Source organism: Centruroides sculpturatus, unplaced genomic scaffold (genome assembly GCF_000671375.1).
Source record: "Centruroides sculpturatus isolate CEXI.00-Female unplaced genomic scaffold, Cexi_2.0 scaffold165, whole genome shotgun sequence".
Classification (NCBI taxonomy): domain Eukaryota; kingdom Metazoa; phylum Arthropoda; class Arachnida; order Scorpiones; family Buthidae; genus Centruroides; species Centruroides sculpturatus.
In genome coordinates, this window is record NW_019384429.1 from 790,701 (window position 1) to 813,736 (window position 23,036).

At 29.2% G+C, this 23,036-nt stretch overlaps 1 protein-coding gene across 1 annotated transcript in view; it reads right to left on the reverse strand.

Moving 5' to 3' along the window:
• The window catches only part of LOC111619689 (ubiquitin-conjugating enzyme E2 L3), a 31,394-nt gene extending 8,464 nt beyond the window's left edge, over positions 1 to 22,930 (reverse strand). Inside the window, exons 1-2 of the mRNA XM_023361459.1 lie at positions 22,795 to 22,930; positions 1,390 to 1,485 (exon numbers count right to left, since the gene is read on the reverse strand). Of these exons, the coding sequence (XP_023217227.1) occupies positions 1,390 to 1,485; positions 22,795 to 22,821 (123 nt within the window). The 5' untranslated portion in view covers positions 22,822 to 22,930. The remainder of the gene's footprint in view (positions 1 to 1,389; positions 1,486 to 22,794) is intronic.
• Positions 22,931 to 23,036: the final 106 nt, after the last annotated feature.

Here is a 23,036-nt window from a genome sequence, read left to right on the forward strand (position 1 = left end):
AAACTCTTCCTGGAACATATGTCTCCTTCTGAAGGAAAGATTTGCCAGGAGTGTGATTTTTAATGTTATAGAACTTATGCCAAATTAAAAACATTATTTGAAATTTTGTATGCTTTATTTTACAGTAGACCCCCTATAACATGGGCTCATATAATATGGATTTGTATAACATGGCAAAAAAATTGTGATCATATTCGTATAAACATGCTAAAAGAGACTTGTATAATACAGAAAACATCATTGTCGACTCTTGTCACAATAGGATTGGTCGAATCTAGACCAATAGCAGATATCGCACAAACCGTTGTGCAATATCTGCTATTGGTCTAGATTCTGCAAACTGCATATCTGCAAACTGTTAAGTAATAAATGGTTTTTAGTAGGTCCGAGCAGCGGACCTACTAAAAACCATTTATTACTTAACAGCCATAAAAATTATATTTATATTAATGATGTCTCCAAATTCAGCGAATTTTTTGCAGAAAAATAACTTATCAGGAAATATGCACCCCCGTTCGATGCGCAGCTCCACGACGAAAATAAGCTTAAATTAAGCAATAGCGTCATCTAACAGTGCACACTTGGTAAGTAATCCTACAATTTTTTGTTTATAGCATAGTTTATATGGATTATTCCCAAAAAATTATACATGTTTTGGAAATGTTTAGTCAAATTAGTCTAGAATCGATTAATTTTATGGAAGAAAACCTTTCAAACAGCCGTAGTCCCTAAACTGTACACATGCCGGACTATGGCTAATGTATTAAATGACTCGTAAAACACGGAATTCATATAAAACAGAACGCATCTACCATGTTATAGGGGTCTACTGTAATTAGTTTGTTAAATTATTCATCAAACTAAAATTATTAAAAATTACACATGTAGATCATCATCATTCTCCTGAGTTTATTGTCATCTTTCTACAATTATCATCATTGCACATTTCTATATCTGTTATTATTATGTAATAGTCAAAAAATATTGTCAGTCACTGTTGTATTTTGTATTATGATTTTTACATTAATTTATAAGTTTTCATTGTTATATTATTCATAACTGGCAAATTATCAAATCTAAATTGTAAATAGAGAAGTATAATTAAATGTTTCTTAATTCTCTAAACTGTCATATGTTCTGTAAACTGTAAAAAAGAAAGTTCAATCTGTACAAAAACAGTTTATACCATAATGTTCTATTAGGCTATTATGTTTAATTTTGTGGACATCTCATGACATTCATATCTAAGTTTGAGATCTGTTTTACTGTAGTACAAATGCAACATTAATGGAAAGCAATTGTTTTTAAATAATTATTGTAATTAAAATAGAAACTTCTGAGATTGTGTAGAATGTAAAGGCAAAAATTGAAAAAAATTTGACTACTTACTGGTACAATCAAACCTTGCCAGGTTAAAATATTGGTCTCATCAACTTGGATATCTCTAAAAGATCTTATTCCTGATTTTTGTATGTCCTGAAGCTCCTGAAATACATGAAACACAATAATTTAAATAAAATAATTTCATTCACCACAAATACTAATTAGAAAAACAAGTATGTGTCACATATATTTGATTGCTTTAACATAATGTTCCTAACCTCTGAGAGTTAAAGCTATTTTGTTAATTTAAATAACCCAATTGAATACACATTATGCAACAACTTTTCTTACATTTATATTGCTTGACTAACATTTGCTAGGTGCATTATAAAAGTTTCAATGCTTTTATTTAGTTGTCATGGTATATAATAAAATCATCTATTGATTAGTAATAGTAAATGTAATCCAGTGTAGATTAACATTTCTTCAAATATAACACATGTTTTTGCATATATTTAAATAGTATTTTAGAAATTTCCAAAAATCTTATATATACACTGATAACAGAACATTTGAATGTAGAAATAGGATCCTGGTAACTATGCTGCAGATAAATTTTTCTAATAAACTTGGGACTTTTAGAGCTTTCTTGGTCTTTTTAATCATATCTATTGGAAATTTAGTTAGCCCACAACCAAATCAGATGAATAAGATACATCTAGAACAGTTGCCTGCAAAATTTCTTAGAGGTTCTCTAACCTGAACTTCAACCTAGTGCTCTGAAAGAACAAGCCTTTATTGCCTCAATCATCAGGCCATTTAGATTTAGAAAATAAGACTATATTAAATTAATTCATGAGATTGGAAAGGATAAGCAGCACGGATGGGATAACAATAGTAGTGTTGTGAATAATAAACTAAATTCTTAAGATATAATGAAGATGAAAATTTTCACCAGGCACACAGATAATAAAATAAGTACTATAGTGAAAGTAGAAGGGAGAGAAGTGACCAAATAAGGAGGAGGAGTAGAACTGAGAACACAAGATATTGGATAGAAGTGAAAATGATGCTATATTAGACAGAAATTGATGGAGAGAAGCTGCTTAACAGTGAGAGAAGACATTGAAGACGTGAAGTTATAATTCTTACAGAAAGTAAACCATGAAATAACACTTGTAAACATTAATATAGATTAATTAAAGAAATTTACAATAAATCAATTTTAACTAATTAATAATGTTCTTTGATAACAATTGACAAAGGATATAAATTTACACATAACTGATAATTAAAGATCATGTAGTAATTTGTATTGGAAAAAAACGTGCTAATTTAGAAATTTCTTAAATCATCATCAGTTATTTGATATCTTTCAATCAAATATACCTCAATTCTTAATCAAGATTGACATTCTTGCATATACTGTGCTCCAACAGTTGCATGCATCATATCAGTTGTACAGTGCTTAATTAATAAAGTACACCTACAAATCAAGAGAGATTCATTCAACTGTGATGTCATGTAATGTAATCCCACTGACTGACAAAAATTTTTAATTCATTTTGTGAGATTACATAAGCTTACGTTTTTTCAATAGCTCTCTTCACTTTATTACGTTTTACATCCAATGTAAATCACACTTAATACATAGTACTAAATATGGAGAAATATTAAAGATATTTTGAGGGTGGAAACCTGCAGTCTATGAGAAGTTTCAAAGAGTTTAACATGCAGACGTTCCACCAATTGCACACACTAATATGGATGCAACTTGTTAACTCTTTAGCAACTTCTGACAAGTCCCACCATCAAAATAGCTCTAATTTATTACTCCTAACTTTGTTTATTCTTTTACAGGTAAAGCATGGTACTAAAATCAACACAACTCCTATGGTTTCAGACTTATGAGGACACTGAATTATATGATGTACATGTTTCTGTATTAACAGTAATTATTGTATATTTGTTCAGGAGGCACATTATAATTTATTCACTACAAAGTCTGATTAAAAACCACCAGTTTAGCATATAAGTCTGGGAGTTTCATGCTTAAAATTAAATATTCAGAGGACCAATTTTTGGAAACACTTGAAAAGTGGGTCCTATTATTTGAACAAGGCTACGCATTTGTGTTTTAAGGCTATGTGCTCACCAAGTTTCCTTCCAATTGGAGAAATGAACATCTGGCCCCTCCCCCTTGTACAGTTTAACATGTTATTTTTATCCAGACACCAAACTGATAAGGCTACCAACACTTGCATTAACAAGTAAAACTGGATGATAAATAATTTGAAGTGGCAAAAATAATTAAAAATTGGTGAAATGGAGGCGATATTTTTAATTTTTCCAGAGCAACTCATTATTATTATTGATGGTGTTCTTATACACTCACTCTGAAATACCTGAAGTTTGCATCAACTGTGAGCAACTTATTATTCCAAACATTTCTAGCAAGTTTGGCTTCTTGCCATTAAATATTGTAACTTTACTAAAGTCCGTTAATTTTCTGGAAGTGAATTTTTATACACGAAACATTATTTTTGGAGTTCTGAAAATGAACACACACATTTTGATGTAACTGCTAGCTAATACCAAACTGCAATTCTGATTGTTTCGAGAATTTTCTGTAAACTTGTGCCAAATTCTGTGTGTCTAGCTTCTTACTTAGGTCTTGCACAAGATCTATAAATCAGAGTGACCAAATTTCTGAAAGTCAAAATTGCCAAAATTGTACCGATGAGCTATCTGATAATAAAGAAGCAATACAAAGTTTCAACTGAATTACAAAATGGCTCATACATAAAATCCAATTTTTCCTGTAATAGATGTCAAATGCTAAATTTAATAAAATTATTTGAATTTTTTCCTAATGGAATAACACTTGAAAAATTAAAGTGTGCTAAATAAGGTTAAGAGTAAGAAAATTAAAAAATAAGTTTAAGTCTACAGCTAATATATAAAAAGCTTCTAAGTTCTGGAAAAGAAATAAAACTAAGATTATGAATCTTTGTTCAGTTCAATCATTGTATTATATGCAATTATATGAAATAAATTATTTATTTAGGACTAGCGAGACATTTATTAAAAATGGAGTGTAAAGAAAAAATGGAGTGTAAAGAAATAATTGTGGAAAAAAACAGTTTAGAAAAAAAGACAATTCTAATAATCTAATTCAATTCAAGCATATTGGGTCAAAGTAAGCATAACACANTCATCTTCCTTTCTATTTTATTAATAAGTTAATATACGTATGACGTAATATATGTTAGAAAGATTTAATCTCAACCTCTGCAATACTAGGGCAGTAAAGGCTGATTACTAAGACAACTGCCATAAATGACAAAGTATGTATAAAATTTGTTAAACTGGTTGCTTCCAAGAATCAGCTGTAGTTTTATGTTGTGTTTTAAAAACAGTGTTTAAAATGGCAAAACAGCAGAAAAACCATTTCCTTCAAAGCAGTTTTATTAGTCAAGGCATCTACATTCTTAACAAGATAATCAATATGCAGTTCTCACTCTCATTAAAAATTAAACAAATTATTAGTTTGATATAATACTTACTTATACTTGAATACTTATACTTATATACATAATACTTAATTACATAATACTTATACTTGAATTTTACACTCATAATTACTAAAAATGTCATATAAATATGAAATTTATTTATTATAAATGATAAATTTCAAATTGGATTTGAACAAATAATGAAGAATGAAACAAAAATTGAGAAACTTTCTTATTTTTGCTATCTAAACAAATATTCATCACTATTTCCTAAAAAATATTTATGCAAAATCACTAACAGTAATTATTATTTATAAATTATATAAAATTTAAACTATGATTAAAAAAGTCAATATACTAACAGATTAACAATTAAAACATTTTATTTTGAGGTTTGTTTCGACTAAAAATATTCACTTAATTTCATATTAATGGTTGCAAAATGCAAATCTATATATTAATTAAATGATGCTGTTAAAGGTTTTCAGTTTGTCCAACTTAGTTTGACTAAATTGCTAGGGCTAAAAAATATAAATTCATATATCAACTTAAAGCTCTTATTCTGTAAATGATGCTGCTGAAGACAGATTTGAACAAGGATGTAATGGTTCAGGCATGGTGAAATGCCAAAAGGTACAATGTTAAATCTATGGGAGAAACATGTCAGGCACTCACACGCCATGTAGTGATTTTGTTTTTTTTAACCATTCCTGCTTTCTTTTGCTAATTTTTGACCTTCTGCATTACTTTTTAACATTAATTTTACTTTATTTGAATTTATTAAGAATCACTTTTATTTTTTCATACATTTAACTTTAAATTTTTATAACAGTGTTGTTATCGTTATACATTGTTATCTTTATAAACAAGTTAATGGAAATGAACTTGCAATTTAGAAATGCAAAGATGACAACTAGCTGTGTGCCTGGCATTGCTTGGGCTTTGGAGGGGATGAGGGATTAGTAAGTTTCAGTCGAGACACTGATAAAAACAGTCTTAGTAACTAAAATATACCTTTATTACACTGAATATTTACAATAATGAATGTACAAAACAAAAAAATTGCTTGGGCTGAAGTTAACATAAGTGTGTGTTTTGTGGATGCTTGAGGGTGAGACCCATGATATTTCTTCTAGGGCATCAAAGAATATTCATGCCAAATTTGGGCAAATATATTGGATGGTATAGAAATCTCTACCTAAGAAACACAGGAGTGGTTAATTATACTTCTACTACATAAGTTAACATTAAAGTTCAGAGCTGTAGTCATGCAAATCAGGGGACCTATTCTGAGTAGTATCGTTAAGCTAACGAATAAGATAAAAACCAATTTCTATTGGAACCACGTGATTCACATTTAATCAACTGTGAAAATGCTATTCCAAGCCATATGTTTCGTTTTCAGTTCCAATAGCCATGTGCGATAACTAAGCTTTTGTTATTGATCACTCTCGAGCTGCCATTAGGAATGTAACAAAAGTGAAAACAACATGGCGTCTTTTGGTGTAAGAATGATTTTTCTTCACGAGCAATTGGAGAGAGAGTTAATAAACTACGTTGTTGTATTGCTTAAAAATAATTACCTTAAGTATTTATGAATATTGTATGAATAATGTAATTGCTTTCTTGTTAAAATTTAAAGTAACTAACTATAGCATAAAACATTATTTCTGAAATAGATTTCATTCACATATGTATAAATTAAAATGATAGCTTTGAATATAAATATATGACTATCAGTTACTTTTCGCCATCTTTCTGGATCATTTTGTGAGCCGACTATCGGAATTCAGACGGTTGGCTATTTCTTGCCACAATTTCTGGCAATCTTTTATGGTAAAGTAAGAATCTAACTTCTCTGACATTAATTTAGAGTTGTCTTCTATAAAATTAATGAGCATCTCGAACTGGCAACTTTTAGTTCGCTGGCTTCATTGTCCTTTTTTAGACATTTTAAACCAAAACTATTTCACAGCACTGGTACACGACAATGCTAAATGCTTCGTTTAGAAAATAGTGGGTTGCAGTCATGTTATGATGTTAACTAAACTGTTATTGGTTAAAGCGTAACAGCTATCGATAACATGGAACTAGACGCATCTTGACTGACTAGCTGTAGCAAAACACACTTAACGTGGAACACAGAATAGCGATTTGTCTAAGGTTCGTTAACTGCCTTTTGCTAAGGGGACTTATTGAATGTCCTGTGTATCGCTCTTGTTGAGTTATCGGAAGCGCTCAGAATAGGTCCCCAGGAATCTTGACACTAAACAAGGGTTAGTTAATAGAAGGAGATTAGTGATACATGGTATGTTCAACAACACAATGTTGAGATTCTGACAGGTGAACACTGTAGAACTATTCACACACTTCCTCAGATAACATTAACTCCAAACAATAATACTTTCTTTTACATTTTAAATTACTTCAATTTCCTATCATCCAGGCATCAGACATGACAATGAACAAAAGTCAAGGACAGATGTTTCATAAAATTTGCAATTATTTACTAGAGCCAGTTTTCTGTCATGGTATGCTTTATGTGGCTCTTTCCTGACCTAGACAGATAAAGGGTTCTATACCATTCAACATATTCACACCAAATTTGACAAATATTCTACAAAACCTTAGAAAAAATACTGTGGAGCCAGGTCACCCTTAAAGCCCCACTCCCTTTAACTTTAGCTCAAGCTATTTTTTTTGTTTTGCAGTTTCGTTATAGTAAATACAGAATAATCTTGTTTTAACAGAGCACTTGGTCTGCTTAAAATCATCCGTTGTTCTGAAAATCCATTATATCACAAGCTTAAACTTTCTGGAAACAACCAAATATTAACTAAATGTTCAAAAAACACAAAGTTAACAATAGATGGGGCTAGAAAAAAATCTGTTATTCTGAGTAATGGATCTGCTAAAAGGAGGTTTACATTGATTTGGTGAGACATGGGAAAAAATTTATTTATGCTTCTAACACAATAAAGTGCTATAAATTAAGACACTTGGCGGGTTTTCTCATCTTTATTTAGTTGATACGTGTGAAAATTTTAAACGTTTTGGGCTCTTAAGCCCCTCTTCAGCCAACTAAAACATTAAAAAAGAATATAATATACATATAAAAACATAAGTATTGTAGAAATCATAAAAATATAAAAGGTACCTTTCACTTATAAAACAGTTCTACAAAATCCTTGATCTAAAACATATTCTGGACATAAACTTATTATATAACTAACACAAACCATAAAACATATTCTGGACATATTCTTGATATAAACATACTCTGGACAACAATTATCAATCCAGTATACAATTGATTATGCCTTCCACTCATAAATCTGTTTTATGAAATCCTTATTTCCTTTGATACGCATTGACAATATACTGTAATACGAATTTACATAACTTTACAATATAAATTTACATATCTGACGTCTACAATATTTTTTCAATGTATGATTATTGGACTCCCATTACAACATTACAGGTTCTTGTTATTGTTGATTTATTTAACAGTTCGATAATTATTATTAATTAGCACATTGCTCACAATAATAATAGTTTGGATCTAGTGAATACAATTAATATAAAATTTTTAACCAGTTTTCGTTTATAGAGATGCTAGGATTTTTATTTATACTATTTTGATTTTTGATTATTTCTATACTTTCTTTGAATTTTCTTTTATATGTATCTTTTTCTCTGTGTAAAATATCTATATTATTTTTGTCTATATTACAATTATTTAAAAGGCAGTGTTCATGAAAAGCAGAATTTAGTCTACGATATTTCAAATCGGCTATATGTTCTTTCAATCTNACAGTGTACAGAATACGCTTCAGTACGTGACACTTTATATAAATTTATAGGCCTTTTTACAAAAAAAAAAAAAAAAAAAAATTATTCTGCAATCCAGTAAAATGAGATTCTACTATACTCATGTCAATAAATGTATATTTTAGTCATTAACACCATTATTCTTATTACCATCTTCTAACCCAATCTCACCAGTCCCATCACCCCCAAGAGCCAAAGCAATGCCAGGCACACCCACAGCTAGTATTTTATTAAACCAATGAGATGAGACTTTGATGTTTTTCTTTTGTTTTTCATCTTCAAATTATTATATTCTTAATGTTTCTTTTGCTACATTTAATGAAGCAAAATTCACTAAATGTTCAATGTAAATCAATTGTAATCTAAATAAATTTTAATACAGCAATACCTCGACTTATGCTACCCCGACTTACGTGAACCTGGAATTAAGCGATTTTCAAATCTCGTCGATTTGTCTTTTGTTTGAGCGCCACGCAACTCTTGATTACTCACTCCCCCCCACTCTATTGTTCAGCTTACACGTTCGGATGTGTTGCGCGGAATCAACATATAGCTAGAATTTATTTTGTGTTATTTATTTCTGTGTTTGTTATATCTATGGAGACTTGAGAGACTCTACTATGTCATCCAAATGAAGTAGAACTGATTCTTCTGCATCAAACAAGAAAAGAAAAACTTTATCTTTGGAATGTAAAGTTAACATTATTAAAGACTTCAATACAAAAATGAAAATTTGTGAATTGGCAAAGAAGTTTGATCTACCGTAATCGATGGTCAGAACAATTATAAAAGGTAATGAAAAAATTCTCAAAGCTGTGAAAAATGCTCAATCTTTAAATTCAAGCATCATTTGTAAATGTCACAGTATTATCGCTGAGATGAAAATGTTAAAATTATGGTGTGATAATCAAGTAAATATGAAAAATTGTATAATAATATAATTTGTTATACATATGTATTATCTAAGATTTTATTAAACATTTTTTCTACATTATTGTTTTCTTTAGTCTCTGGCCCCAATTAAAAATTATTTGTATGTATTTATATGCGAAATTATACCCCAACTTATGTGAATTCGACTTACGCAGTTATCGCTTGATCCTACCTATCGCGTAAGTTCGGGGTATTACTGTATAGTACAAGTGACATGGTCATGAACTCATGACCATCCAAAAAGTAAGTAAAAACCCAGAAATTCTTTTGTAAAAATGATACAAAAAAATATTGAGAAAATGACTAAAATCATTAAACTGCATCAAACTAATGTTTATGCAGTAAACAAACCTAAGCTGAATAACCACTAGGGAATTCAAACAAAAAATAAAACTCACAAGAAGTAACTTGAGGATTTTGTCAATACTGAGAATCAGAAGTGTAACAAACATGGCCAGCTTTTTTGATTATACCACCACCACTGTAACACATTAAGCTACCACATCATTCATAGAGTTTTTCCTCATTTCACTTTGATATATTTATACATATAATTCTATTACTATTCAAGATATTGACTCTAGTTGATCACATATGATACAGTAATCAGAATGTCAATATTAAATCATGAAATTGGAATTATGACAATTAGATGACTTGTGGTGATCTCATTATATATGTATATATAAAGAACAACAACATAGTTTCTATGTATATTGAAACAGATCATCAAATTTTCCAGTTTAAATACAAAACTAAAATAGAATGGATTATTCATATTGAAAATTTGGTAGACATTAAGAATTGTTAGAAATAATTATTCAATCATTAAAAAATTGATTTATGAAATATCAAACCCTGTCTTTCAAATAGTTTAACAGTTGAGAATATATCTTCTTTTAACCTAGCACAATAGAAGAATTACTATAGTAATATAGTAATTCTTCTATTTACTTAAGAAATACACTTAGGACCTGAACACAGGTATTTTTGCATGTAAAATTAATGGAATTCTGCACTGGTGCACACTGACAGACATTTAATGCATGGAAGTCAGAAAACTAGGCCAGTTCATATGTTTCAGTTGAAGATGGATTTCGTACTGAAATTTCTACATGTGGAGGCTGCATGTTAATTCATTTTGTTCATTTCAACATGTATTTTCACATTCTGCATCAAAATAATTCTACATGAGAAAAATGTGTCAGTTTATTCTGGCCCTTAGTTATCTGGAATATAATTCAGAGAAGAAACAATTAAAAGGTTATTTAAATACTGTTACAACTTACAGGAATAATATTCTGACCACACAATCTAGAAGCTTTAAAAAGATAAATGTGTTGGCCTATGCCAGGGGTCGGCAGGAGTGGTCGCTGAACTAGCTTCGATTCGTACAGCATACTCTCTATAATACTCTTTAGCCCGTCCACACTCTCATCAATATGAGTCGCATGCGAGTGGTAGCATTTAAAGCATATCTACATATATAACCCATTGAACATGTGTCCGTCCATCCGAGTAACATTATGCCAAAAAAGACCACTAGAGGTGCCTGTCGTGTGTCGTATTTCACACATTTAAATTAATAATATAAATTATTATTATTATTATACATATGTATAGGACCTATATATATGTATATTACATATAGTTAGTTAGGCTCTCTGGTACTTTTGTTATCCTGTTTTCATGACAATTTGGCTCTTCTCACTTGACAAACTGCCGACCCCTGGTCTATACGATAGCGATCTTATCATTGTTTTTCACATGTAGTATAGAAATTTGTAATAATATATATAATGTATATATATGTATATTACATATATGTGGCTCTCTGGTACTTTTGTTATCCTGTTTCCATGACAATTTGGCTCTTCTCACTTGACAAACTGCCGACCCCTGGTCTATGCTTAAGTATGTTTTATCATTCAATACAGGATTTAAAAATTAATATAATTGCTATTGTAATGTTTTTTTGACATACAGTATACACAAATATAAAAATGTATAAGTCATGCTGGATTCTTTTGTTTTCGATTCTCAATTTGACTCTAAACTTATGAGAAATAGAATGGCTTTTTATAATACTTTTCCAGAAATAAATTAGGTCACAGAAGTGGATTCTACTGTATTTGGGTCATTGCTAAAATCAGTATTGTCTTGCATTTGTGGCTCAACAAGAGGGGGGAAATAGTAATTTTTGGAAAATTCTAAAAACAAAAAAAAAATTGAATTTATAATTATTTGTAAAATTTTAATCAAAATCAAGATATTGACTCTGAAGAATTTGAAAATCTGCAGAACTCTGTTGTAATTCTGACATTTATATAAGCAATTATTTACTTATCTGAAGTCAGAAACTGTAGACCAATTACAAAAGTTAAATAGGCAAAAAAAATACCCCTGTTTTCATTAGTCTATACCTGATCAACATACAGAACAAGATGAAAAATGTTGAACTATACAATTATTGAAACAATTCTTCAACTATAGAAAGAAATGCAGACATACTGAACAAATCCAGAATAAAATTTGTTTTACACGAATAATAACCACATCTCCGCTTAAAGCTTGAAACGATCACCTAGAATAGTAGTTGCATCTATTATTCTAGAAATTTTGAAAACTTAGAGAAACAATGTAAATACCGTAAACTACAGTAGGTAGGTATCTTATTTATTTAACAAAAAACTTTTACATGTTTCATTTTATATTAAATGAATAATGTAGTCTAAGAGAGATGTATTTTAAAATTATTTTCTTATTACTGGTACATAGAAAATTATGTTTACTATCAAGTAAGATACTAGTTGCCATTTCAAGTATAATTTTGGTTTAAAAATCAAACATTAATAAATAAATATTTAAATACTTTTTAAATTAGACATCAAACGAGTATGTGCAAAGGAAATAATAATTATGGAGAAAATATGGAGTTTAAAATAGTAACCGCAGCTATTATCTGAATAAAACCAGTAAATAAAACTTAAGTTAAAGGAAAGAAAGTTATCTATAGACCCACAAAAAAAATTCCATGAGAATTTGATCTAAACAAGAACCAAAAAGATATTCTGTCATAATATATTATGAAGTATTTTAAAAAACCATATATAACTAATATAATTAAACTAAATAAATTACTATAGAACAGCCATGTATCTCAATTATTTTATGAATGGTTAAAAAAACCAGTTACATAAACTATAGAACGAGAATTTAACACCAAAAATTAGGTATAAATGACTATCGAATCAAATATTCAAATAGGTACTAGAAATTTCTATAGTAATACAAGGAAATATTCTTAAATAATCATCTGAAGAATCTCTCTTGCTTTTGTATGTTGCTAATCCTTTAATTATTATTATTAGAGTTATATTTGATTCATTATATCACACTAGTAGTAGAACTCACTTATACTTCAATACGAATGATTTAAATGAGACAACACCTCTGCATTTTATACTTATTTCTGATGATGAATCATCTTGTTTCAACTTTATTACTATTTTTAAACTACCCTAAATATTTATTCTTGATTGTGACCAAATGAAAATTAAAAATAGAATGGCAGAAACTTAAAATTTTCTTTATTCTTTTGAAATTGTTTGTGAATTTCTTTTAATAAAATATCCATCAGTAAATTCTCGAGCATTGGAAGCTCAAACAATATCAGTCTTCTTAGTTTTTACATAATTTGAAAATTTTGTGATTAAAATTACATTTGATATTGATTGGTAACACTTTATAACTTCATAATTAATATATCATATGTAATATTGTCATATAAACTAGCTTCCCTGTTCATTGCCATTTGTAGCAGTAAATGCACATGTTAAATATTTTTCTACCAGTAGTTTAGATGCTTCAATGTCTTTGTTATTTTTGCTTTATAACTTACAAGAACTGGAAAATTAGACATAATTATTATGAAAGGTTTTTCTCCCAATTATTTAGAAATTACTAAGGCTATATAATCAAAAACTCTAAGAGCAACCATGTCAAATTCCCAGCATTTCTATGATATAGATCTCTAACATCTCTATGTTGCATTGTTTTTATGCTTCAGTTGTCAGGTGACAAAGACTTCTTTATGCCATTAATAGTCTCATGCTCTAGGCAGATTCACTCATAACCAGTTATCAAATTATCTCCATTGAAATATTAAAAAAAAAATTAAAATCGAAGATTAAATAATACTCTAAAACATTCAGATTAATTGTTCTACATAAAATAAATTTTCAAAAATTTGATTCTTTAACCAGGCACTCCTCATGGTTGGATTTGTATTGCCATTACTTCAGGGTAATCTCATTATATATTTTTGTATTCTTAATGATTTTCCTTGAGAAATTTTTACTAAGATCAGAAAATTTTGTTATGAATAATACAGGGCTGTGGAGTCGCGTAAAAATCTACTGACTCCAACTCCGACTTTTCCTTACCATCCAACTCCGACAGGGGCGGACTTGTTACCAAAAGAGACCCAGAAATTCTGATATCATCACGTGACCTCAGAATAAAAGATTCAATAAATAAAGTTCTAATAAAGATAGAACGTAGAAACTTTTTATTCCAAAGCTAAAAGACTCCTCTAAGTAATATATAAATATGTATTCGATAACATTTACTTTTCCGGCTGTTATATATAACAGAGGGGAAGTGTAACGCTCGGTCAAAAAATGACCCATTCCAAATTTTTACATTTTTGGACTCAGGACACCTTGAAATTTCGAGATATACAAAAGATTCGAGGTTTTTTTCTATATGTGAGGATGTTAGACTGTGTGTGGGGGGCATGATTTTGTTCACTCTGTTTAAAGCGTAATAATTTCTGTGGTCAGAGTGGTTGGAATTGAAGTCAGATGGTTTAACACAGGAGTTAATTATTAAGCATCAAAGTGGTTGAACTAAATCATGTCCCCATATATGTTCTAACATCTTAAGCGAGAACTTCTTAACAGATTTTACTGTACTATTATAAAATGACAAAAAAGTTTACTTTGAGGGTAGACGAGTTTTATTTTATTTTATTTTTAAATTTTGAACGTTAATAACGAGTAAAATATTCATTGATATGACACAAGACCACTTTTATGTCTTCACCCTGTCGACCTTTAATTAAGAACCAAAATTTAATAGTGTTAATGCCCCTTTATACATAAGCCACAGTGCCACATTTTGTTTCTTAAACTTTACCCATTCTGAGATATTGTTTAATATCGCAGAACAGAAAATAAAGGAGTTAAACAAATTAGATGCCAACACATACACGCACGCGAATTTTTCCTCTGAAGTTTTATTGACTTTTTGAGGGGTTCGAGGTCTCCAAACATGTAGATTTGCAAAGAAAACTTGGAGGATCAAATTTGACAAAATTCCAATACTTTTCCGTTTTATATACATAAGAAGTTGGGAAGTAAAAAGGAGTTGGAGTTGGCGGCTAAAATACCAAAACTCCATGACTCTGACTCCACAGCGCTGAAATAATACATATTTTGATGTTTATTTTACTTTACTTCAGTTAGAATACTGTACATTAAAAGTAATTCTGAAACAGTAAATCAATATCTGTAATTATTGTTAAACTTAATTATAATTTACATTCAAGTTCTGAATGTGTTTAGTCTGGATTTTTAAAATTGCATTGTTTGCAAACTGTTATTATGTAGTATCTGCAGATTGGTGCAGTAGGCTACATGTTACACCCTCGGACTCTGTTTTTCTATTTATTTTTGGACAATACTGACTTTTCTCTCAATACTGATGTTGCTTGTGAAGGAGAATCTGGTTTCTTTCTAGACACTCAGTATTTTCATACTGAGATCCTCACTCTGTCTGCAAAGAAGGAGCCTACATTTTCTTCCCCAAACTCATCATCAAGCCATTTCAGAAACATTTTATCACATTTTATAATATTGTATATATGTATTATAACTTTGCAATTAAAATCGTACCACATCAAATGAAAAAAAAAAAACACAGGATTACTCGCAGGCTAACTTGTCCAACCCAACTAAAATAAAGGCGTTACTGAAAGCATTAACATATTTTATTTTAAAGGTATGTATATCCATTTGATCTGTGAGAAATGGGCAAATGAATTAAGCCTGTTGATTTTAAGTTGCAAAGAAAACTACAAAAATTCTACAATCAATATACAGAAATGTGTTTAAGTCTAATCTGTACTTGTAAGACAAATTTTGTTGGAATTAAAGCTGAAATTCCACTATTTTCAATTAAATTACTGATATAATTTAGAACTAAACTGTAAATTATATGTACTGGTACATGTACAGTACACATGAAAGTAAATAGAAAAGGGTGATGCAGAGTTTAATAGGCAATATGTCATGCATAGTGTATGCAGGATTTTTGTTGTTCAAGTTCTTCATGTTATTGCTTCTTTCCCTTAAACATTCTAAATTAATTAATTTTAAATTTATAGCAATTCAATTAAAAATGAATTACTTGAGCTATAATTTTGCTAACAAAATTTTTGTGTTTAAGATTTCATAATTTAGTCAGTTTCAAAAGCTGTGGAAAGTTTTAATGTTTTGCAAGTAATTTTAATCATTCTAACTGATATAACATTATAATTATAATGATGTATAATAAACAATATTTAATAAATAACCAAAACTTGCTTTAAAAATTATCTCAGTTTTTTAATTCTGTTGAAATAAGTGTGTTAAATTAAAACAAAATCAGATATGATAAGTTTCTCTCTTGTTTGTAGTTTTATTTTGACTTTTTAATATATTAATCATAATAAATGTTAAAAGTTGTAGCTTCAAAATATACAGTAGAACTGTCAAACTGATAAGTAAATTTCCTAGCATTTACATAAATAGATGATTTTATTTCATTATTATATACTAACAAGTATATAATATTTTATTTAGTATATTATATGTAGTATTTACAAGTAGTTTATAAGTACATATTTTATTAGTACAGGTAACTTCTGTATAACACGGGAGTTACGTTCCAAAAAATTGCCGTGTTATGCAAATCTGTTATACGAAACAAAGAACTAGTGCGAAAAGGGGAGTTAGGTTCCAAAAATTAAAAAAACATGCTGTTAAATCCTTATTTAAATTGGATTTATTATTCTTTTTTTTTATAGGTAAAATACTTATTTATTATTTAAGTAAATATTTTACCAGAGGATTATTCATCCTATATGATGATTTCAGCATGAGCATCATCAACTGATAACAGTTTTTGGGTGCATTTGTTAATAGCGATCGCTCTGCAATTGGAGTGCACTGTTGTTTGTAGGCATTTAGGAATGACTGTGAAAGAAAGATGGTGGCACCTGCACTATCAATAGTATTGTGATGGAGAAATCTATAATTCTAAAATGAGCTTTTAGAGGCAAAGGAAGGGTCCCAATTGCAAAATTTAACCATTAAATGGATTATTTGTTGAAAGAGCATTCAAAGTAGCCACAAAAACAATTAGAATGCTCGTGGAGAGTTACGCAGTGGTATAAAAGAATGCCCCTTTATTACATTTCATGTTGTACGGGGGTTTTACCCAATTCCCAAACCATGTTAGAGTGACCTCGTGCTATAAAAGCACCATGTTATATGGGGATGTTCCCAATTCTCGAACCGTGTTAGAGTGAATCCTTGCTATAGAAGTTCCGTGTTATATGGGGGTTACCTGTATATGTATTTACAAGTATATATTATTTTATTTAGTATTCTATCATATCTATTTTAATGCAGCAAATTTAGATGATTTGTACATAATAAAATAGATTCAGTTGTCTTCTACAAGTCCGATTGTTTAATGATGCTTTTAAAAATACAGGTATCCCAATACAACTCGACATTTCTACAATATGGTTTTGCTTTAACACAGTTGAAAATTTGGGAAAATTTCCCATACAACAGTTTCCGGTTTTGCTCTAACACAGCTTGGGAAATCCTCCATACAGAATTTCACAAATTTTTAAGTGTAAACTCCAGTATTCAATATTTTCTTTTTATTCAAGCAAGCATGTTTGTTGTCAAATTTGCCATGGATTTTAGAATATTGAAATTTTCAAATTGTTTTGTGCCTTTCATCAGGTTTAATGAAAACTGATAATGCAAATTTTTTTCCTTCCTTGTCCTAGCTTTCCTATCAACTAGGTGTTGTCATCATTGCTTTCAGACATTAAGACTGTCACAGTGTTTTGTTTTTATAGATTAATCTTCATATTTAGTAAAGTTTATGTAAACATTTTTAGGTAAGCGTTATTAATCTTTTTTAACAACAGATAAGTAATTATTTGTAAAAATTATGAATGAAATATAGTGGTATCTTGGTACTTGAACTGTTTCCCACTTGAACCAATTTCGTATTCAAACACAAATTCTGGGAAGGGGAGAGGGAAAAAGTTGCTTGGTATTCAACTGAACAAATGCAACCCTCTAGAACAAATTTCCGATTAAAAACATTTTTATTTTGTCATCCTTAAAAAATTATAATAAAAAAAATAATAATAATTTTGCTAGTATTTCTGGTCAACAACAACAAAAGCTACGATGATGAAGGTGTTTTGTAAAAAGAAAACACCCTAGTTTAACTAAAATTAATATTAATGCATAATACAGTACTTTTAATTGTGTTTGATTAATTAATTATTGATTGGAAATAATTGAAAAAAATTGATTGTATGTTGAATGATGGTGTGGGTTTGTCTTTTTCTTTGGAACTTAAATATTTTCTTATTTATTTTTTTTAGAATAATTTATGTTGGTAGGTCTTTTCTTTTGGAGTGCATCATTGATTGCTTTACTAAAACATATTTATCTTAGTAACAAAAAACAATAGTATACTTTGTTAGCTTTCAGAACCTAACTCCATGTTTTGTATTAGTCATTTGTTTTGTATAGAACAGATTCACATAACACTGCACTTTTTTGGAATATAACTAGCATATTATATGAGGGATAACTGAATTAACTCATTAAAATAGACGCATTTGATTAATGATATCTATTAAATATAAATACTAGAGCATAGACAATGTCTGCATAAAGACAGAAAACTGAATTTTGCTCTGGACCAGAAGTTACCAAACTATGGCCCACAAGGTCAGTTCATCTGGCCCACCATGGCCACAAATGAATTAAAATATAATTATTTATATGGAAATACAGTAGAGCGTCGTTTATCCGAATCAATTGGGGACTGGGGTTGTTCGGATAACTTATTTTTCAGATAACCAATTATGTACGAAAAAATATATTAATTTATCCCATCTTGACATTTTTCTCCGTTGCGTGTCGCTTCGCGTTGAATTTTCGTCGATGTTAAGGCTAACGAAGACTATTGTATCGTTAAAAATTATTTTTTTATTTTGTACAAACAAGATAAATATATTGAAAAATATAAAAACAATAAAAAATTATACTTCAGAAGTTAATTTAGTATCAAAAACGTAAAATATTTGAGTAGCTGAAGACATAGCCAAAGATTACAGCGTCACAGCACTGGCGAAAATTTAAATTTGTCGACTGGAATTCCTTCGGATAACTGACCTTCGGATAAACAACGCTCTACTGTATTATAGATTGTAGATAAACTTACTATGTAAAAAAAATTAAAGTAAGTAAAAATGCCTAAATTTGTCCAATCTGATCTTTTTGGATATGACAGTAATATAATTTTTAGGAAAATCAGTGAAATAAAAACTTTGGTGACTTGATATAAGAGTGCTTTTTGTTAAGTATCTATGATAAAGTTTCTAATAAAAGCAACTATGAGTCTGCTGTAGCAATTATGTTTTAACTTTCATTGCAGTGTTTATACTACCTTATTGCTAATGTTGCCTTCTTTGATAACAAACAATATTTATTTACCAAAAAGTTGCCTTTATTTTTTGTGTATTCAATGCTTCATATTGAACAAAATGGTTATGCAGCCCACACTTGTCATTCTCTCAGTTACCTGGCCCACTGAAAAAGTTTGGTGACCTCTGCTCTAAACTAAACACTTTTCTTTTTAATTTAATGGATGAGTAAATAGATGAGTCGGTAAAGCATTAACATTAGGAAGAATGATATATACACTACTCTAAGATCTTAATGGCTTATTCAGCAAGATCTAGCAATTTTGTTGTGTGTTAATTAATTATTAATAACTTCTTTTGCCAAATAAATTATATATATATATATATGTTTGTGATAAAACAGTGTAGAAGACAAATTCATAAACAATTTAGATCACTTCTAATGATTCAATACATATTGAGTTGACTATCAAACCTTAAAAACATCAATCTATTTTAAACCTATTTCTAAAGATAATTTCAATAATTCTCATCTCAACCAAAACAAATTTCACACAGTAGCATCATTTCATAATGACATTAAACATTCAATTATTTCATAGCATTACTTGCAATTTCATTATAAAACATTTTTTTGTCATAAAATTATTATATATTTCATATATTTAAGTATTATACAATGCTATGTAGTGATAACATTAGCATAAATGCTAGTGTTATCAGTATATAGCATTGTAGTTAGATATGAAAAAAAAATTCCACAAACTCTTAAATAAATAAATTTAAGTGATTTACTAAATATATCTAGTTATGTTTGTCATTAACATTATACAGTGGGTGATCAGTTAATGAACAGATCGATTAATGAACAAATCGGATAGCAAACACTTTCGCAAAAGATTTTTATGATCAGACAACGAACACTTCACTGAACAAACACAAGAAGAAGCGACGTAAAATAACGAATACTGAATTGTCTTCAGGCAAAAATCCGAAACTTTTCAGAGCACGGGAGATGTTGACATAGACATTCTACCCAGTATATACTGATCAGATAGTATTCCCCCAAACTTTGAAACCCTCTCTTGTAATTCCAGCCTTTTATATTTCTGACAGAAACAATTCTTTTACGTTTTCTTCTGAAAATGCAGATTTATGCCAATATCTGCTATTAAAAATCTTTTGAAGAAGTGGAAGGATGTCAGAACAACAGTCTTAAAATGGCATCCAAACCAGGTTGAGGTTAATAGGCCTAGATATCTCTACAATTACAATGCTATTAATTACTTCTGAAAAATCATGAAGACAGAAAAGCAATCAACATTGGACAGATTCTTTAACCCCCCACAAATGGAAAAAATATGACTAATAAAAATGCAAGACCGTGTATATATGTATTTTTATTATTACATATGAATAAATGTAATAAGAAAGTATATATTTTTTATTTTTTTGGGGTCTCCAGAACGAATTAATCAAATTTCCATAGAAACCTATGGTATTTTGATAATGGGTTAACGAACAATTCGGATAGCGAACAAAGTCTTGGAACGGATTATGTTCATTAACCGATCACCCACTGTATTTGCGACCAGAAATCAAGAGTCAAAGTCAAATAAACCAGTAAGCATACAGAGGTACTTAAAACAAATGCTAATCAATTAATTTCCAATTCATAACTGTCATGTAAATACAGACATAAAATTTAACTACAGTTTCATTTTATGATTCACACAACCATCTAATAATTGGAATGTTGTTATGAAAGTCAAGTTTAGCAAGATCTACCAGCGGCCCAGTGGATGAAACAATTGAACAGTGATAATTAGGTTTGCACCTGACCACAAGCTATGTGGAGTTTAAGGTTTTTTTTTTATGTTTAACACCTAAATATAGGCCAGTTTCCCATATGTAAGTTCCTCTTAAGAGTCATCATCCTCTTGGAAGTTCATCCATGTGTTCTATTGCTGTATCCCATCATTGAACTTGCAAAATAACACATTTACAAAGAGTAGCATACAATTTATAGGTCAATTCAGTTGCAAAACATCTATTTGGAAATTAAAATTAATTCAAAAGTAGTATTAGTTTGAATCATCAGACAATAAAAACAGTACGAGTTAAAAATCACCCAAACACACATTTAAGCTTTTTAATAAAAAGTAAAATACATCTGGATACGAGTCCAATTTTGCTTGCCATGTCCAATCACCAGGACAACTATTTCCATTGCAGAGACAACCTTTCTTTATAGGCTATGCCTCTGCACAAATATGCAAAACAGTTTAAAATTTATCCAGATGTATTTTACTTTTTATTAAATTGTAATTCTGCCAGCCCTTTTCTACAAAGACATATTTAAGCATTAAAAACTCTGATTTTAAATGAATTTTATGTAATAACAAAAAGATTTGACTATAATTTCATCTTATACTTCATAATTTTAACCAATAATTGAAAAAAATAGCCTTAAGTACTTCTAATTTTGTATACAAAGTATCTATACAGTCTACAGGCAATTTAACGGTGTATTCTGTTGCACAACTTGTATATAAACAATAAAACCAAACAAAAGGTAGCTTTAGTTCAAAGTAAAGAACGGTAAGAATTTAAATAGGAAATTCCCTTTACAGACCTCAAGGGTCAATGAAAAAATCACGATACTTATCTGAAATTCTCGTAAAAGTGCAATAATAAACAACAACAATCGCGGGGGAATTTCATTAACTGATTTAATAATTTACTTGATACATTACGGAAAGTTTTCGGAAATAAGAATTTTGGGGGGGGTCAATTGAAAAGAATTTTCTCCATAAGGGGATCAACACAAGAAAAAGATTGGGGTCCTCCATTTAAAATCAACCAAAAACACACAGATTTAAGCATTAAAAGCACTGATTTTAAACGAATTAAAGTATTTTCTAGAAAATTCAATGTACAAAATCAGTTTGTAACTAAAATAATGAAGTTTTTATGTATTAAATAGGCATATTTTGTGTATAGGAAAGTATTTCAGACCACAAACAGGAGAGAAATTGGAACTTTTTAAATGATAATTTTTATGATGAGTCATTCCTGTATAATTTGAAATTAAAAACAAAATTAAAAAAATAATAATTAGAACAGAACAAAAATAGAATTTTATTTTGAAAAAATATTATTTTCTAATTTTAAAATAAAGAAATTAAAATTCTTTAAATTTAACTTATTAGGCTTATTACATTATATGTTAGGAAGTGAATTTTTTGAATTCAAAACTATACAAATTTTCCAATTAAATAATGTATAAAACTTATATAAAACACTTAAAACATTGCATTAATTAAGTGTAAACATAATTTAATAATAAAATCCTTCAAAATTATAAAGAATTTTCAAAATTTCAAACGAGAATCTTACTTTCTGAAGCCTCCTTGTTGCTGCCATTTTGATAAGAGTTGTTGGTGATGCTATTCATGATGTCATCAACGATAACAGCGCCCCCTCATTTTCGATTTTACTTTATAATTACAATTTATAACATATTTAACTTACGCTAACTCTAATTGGTTCGTTTTAAGAAATAATTTAGTTATAAACGAATTAATTTCGAAATAAAAGATTTGTTAAGTTATTCAAAAAAAAAATTTTTTTTAATTTAA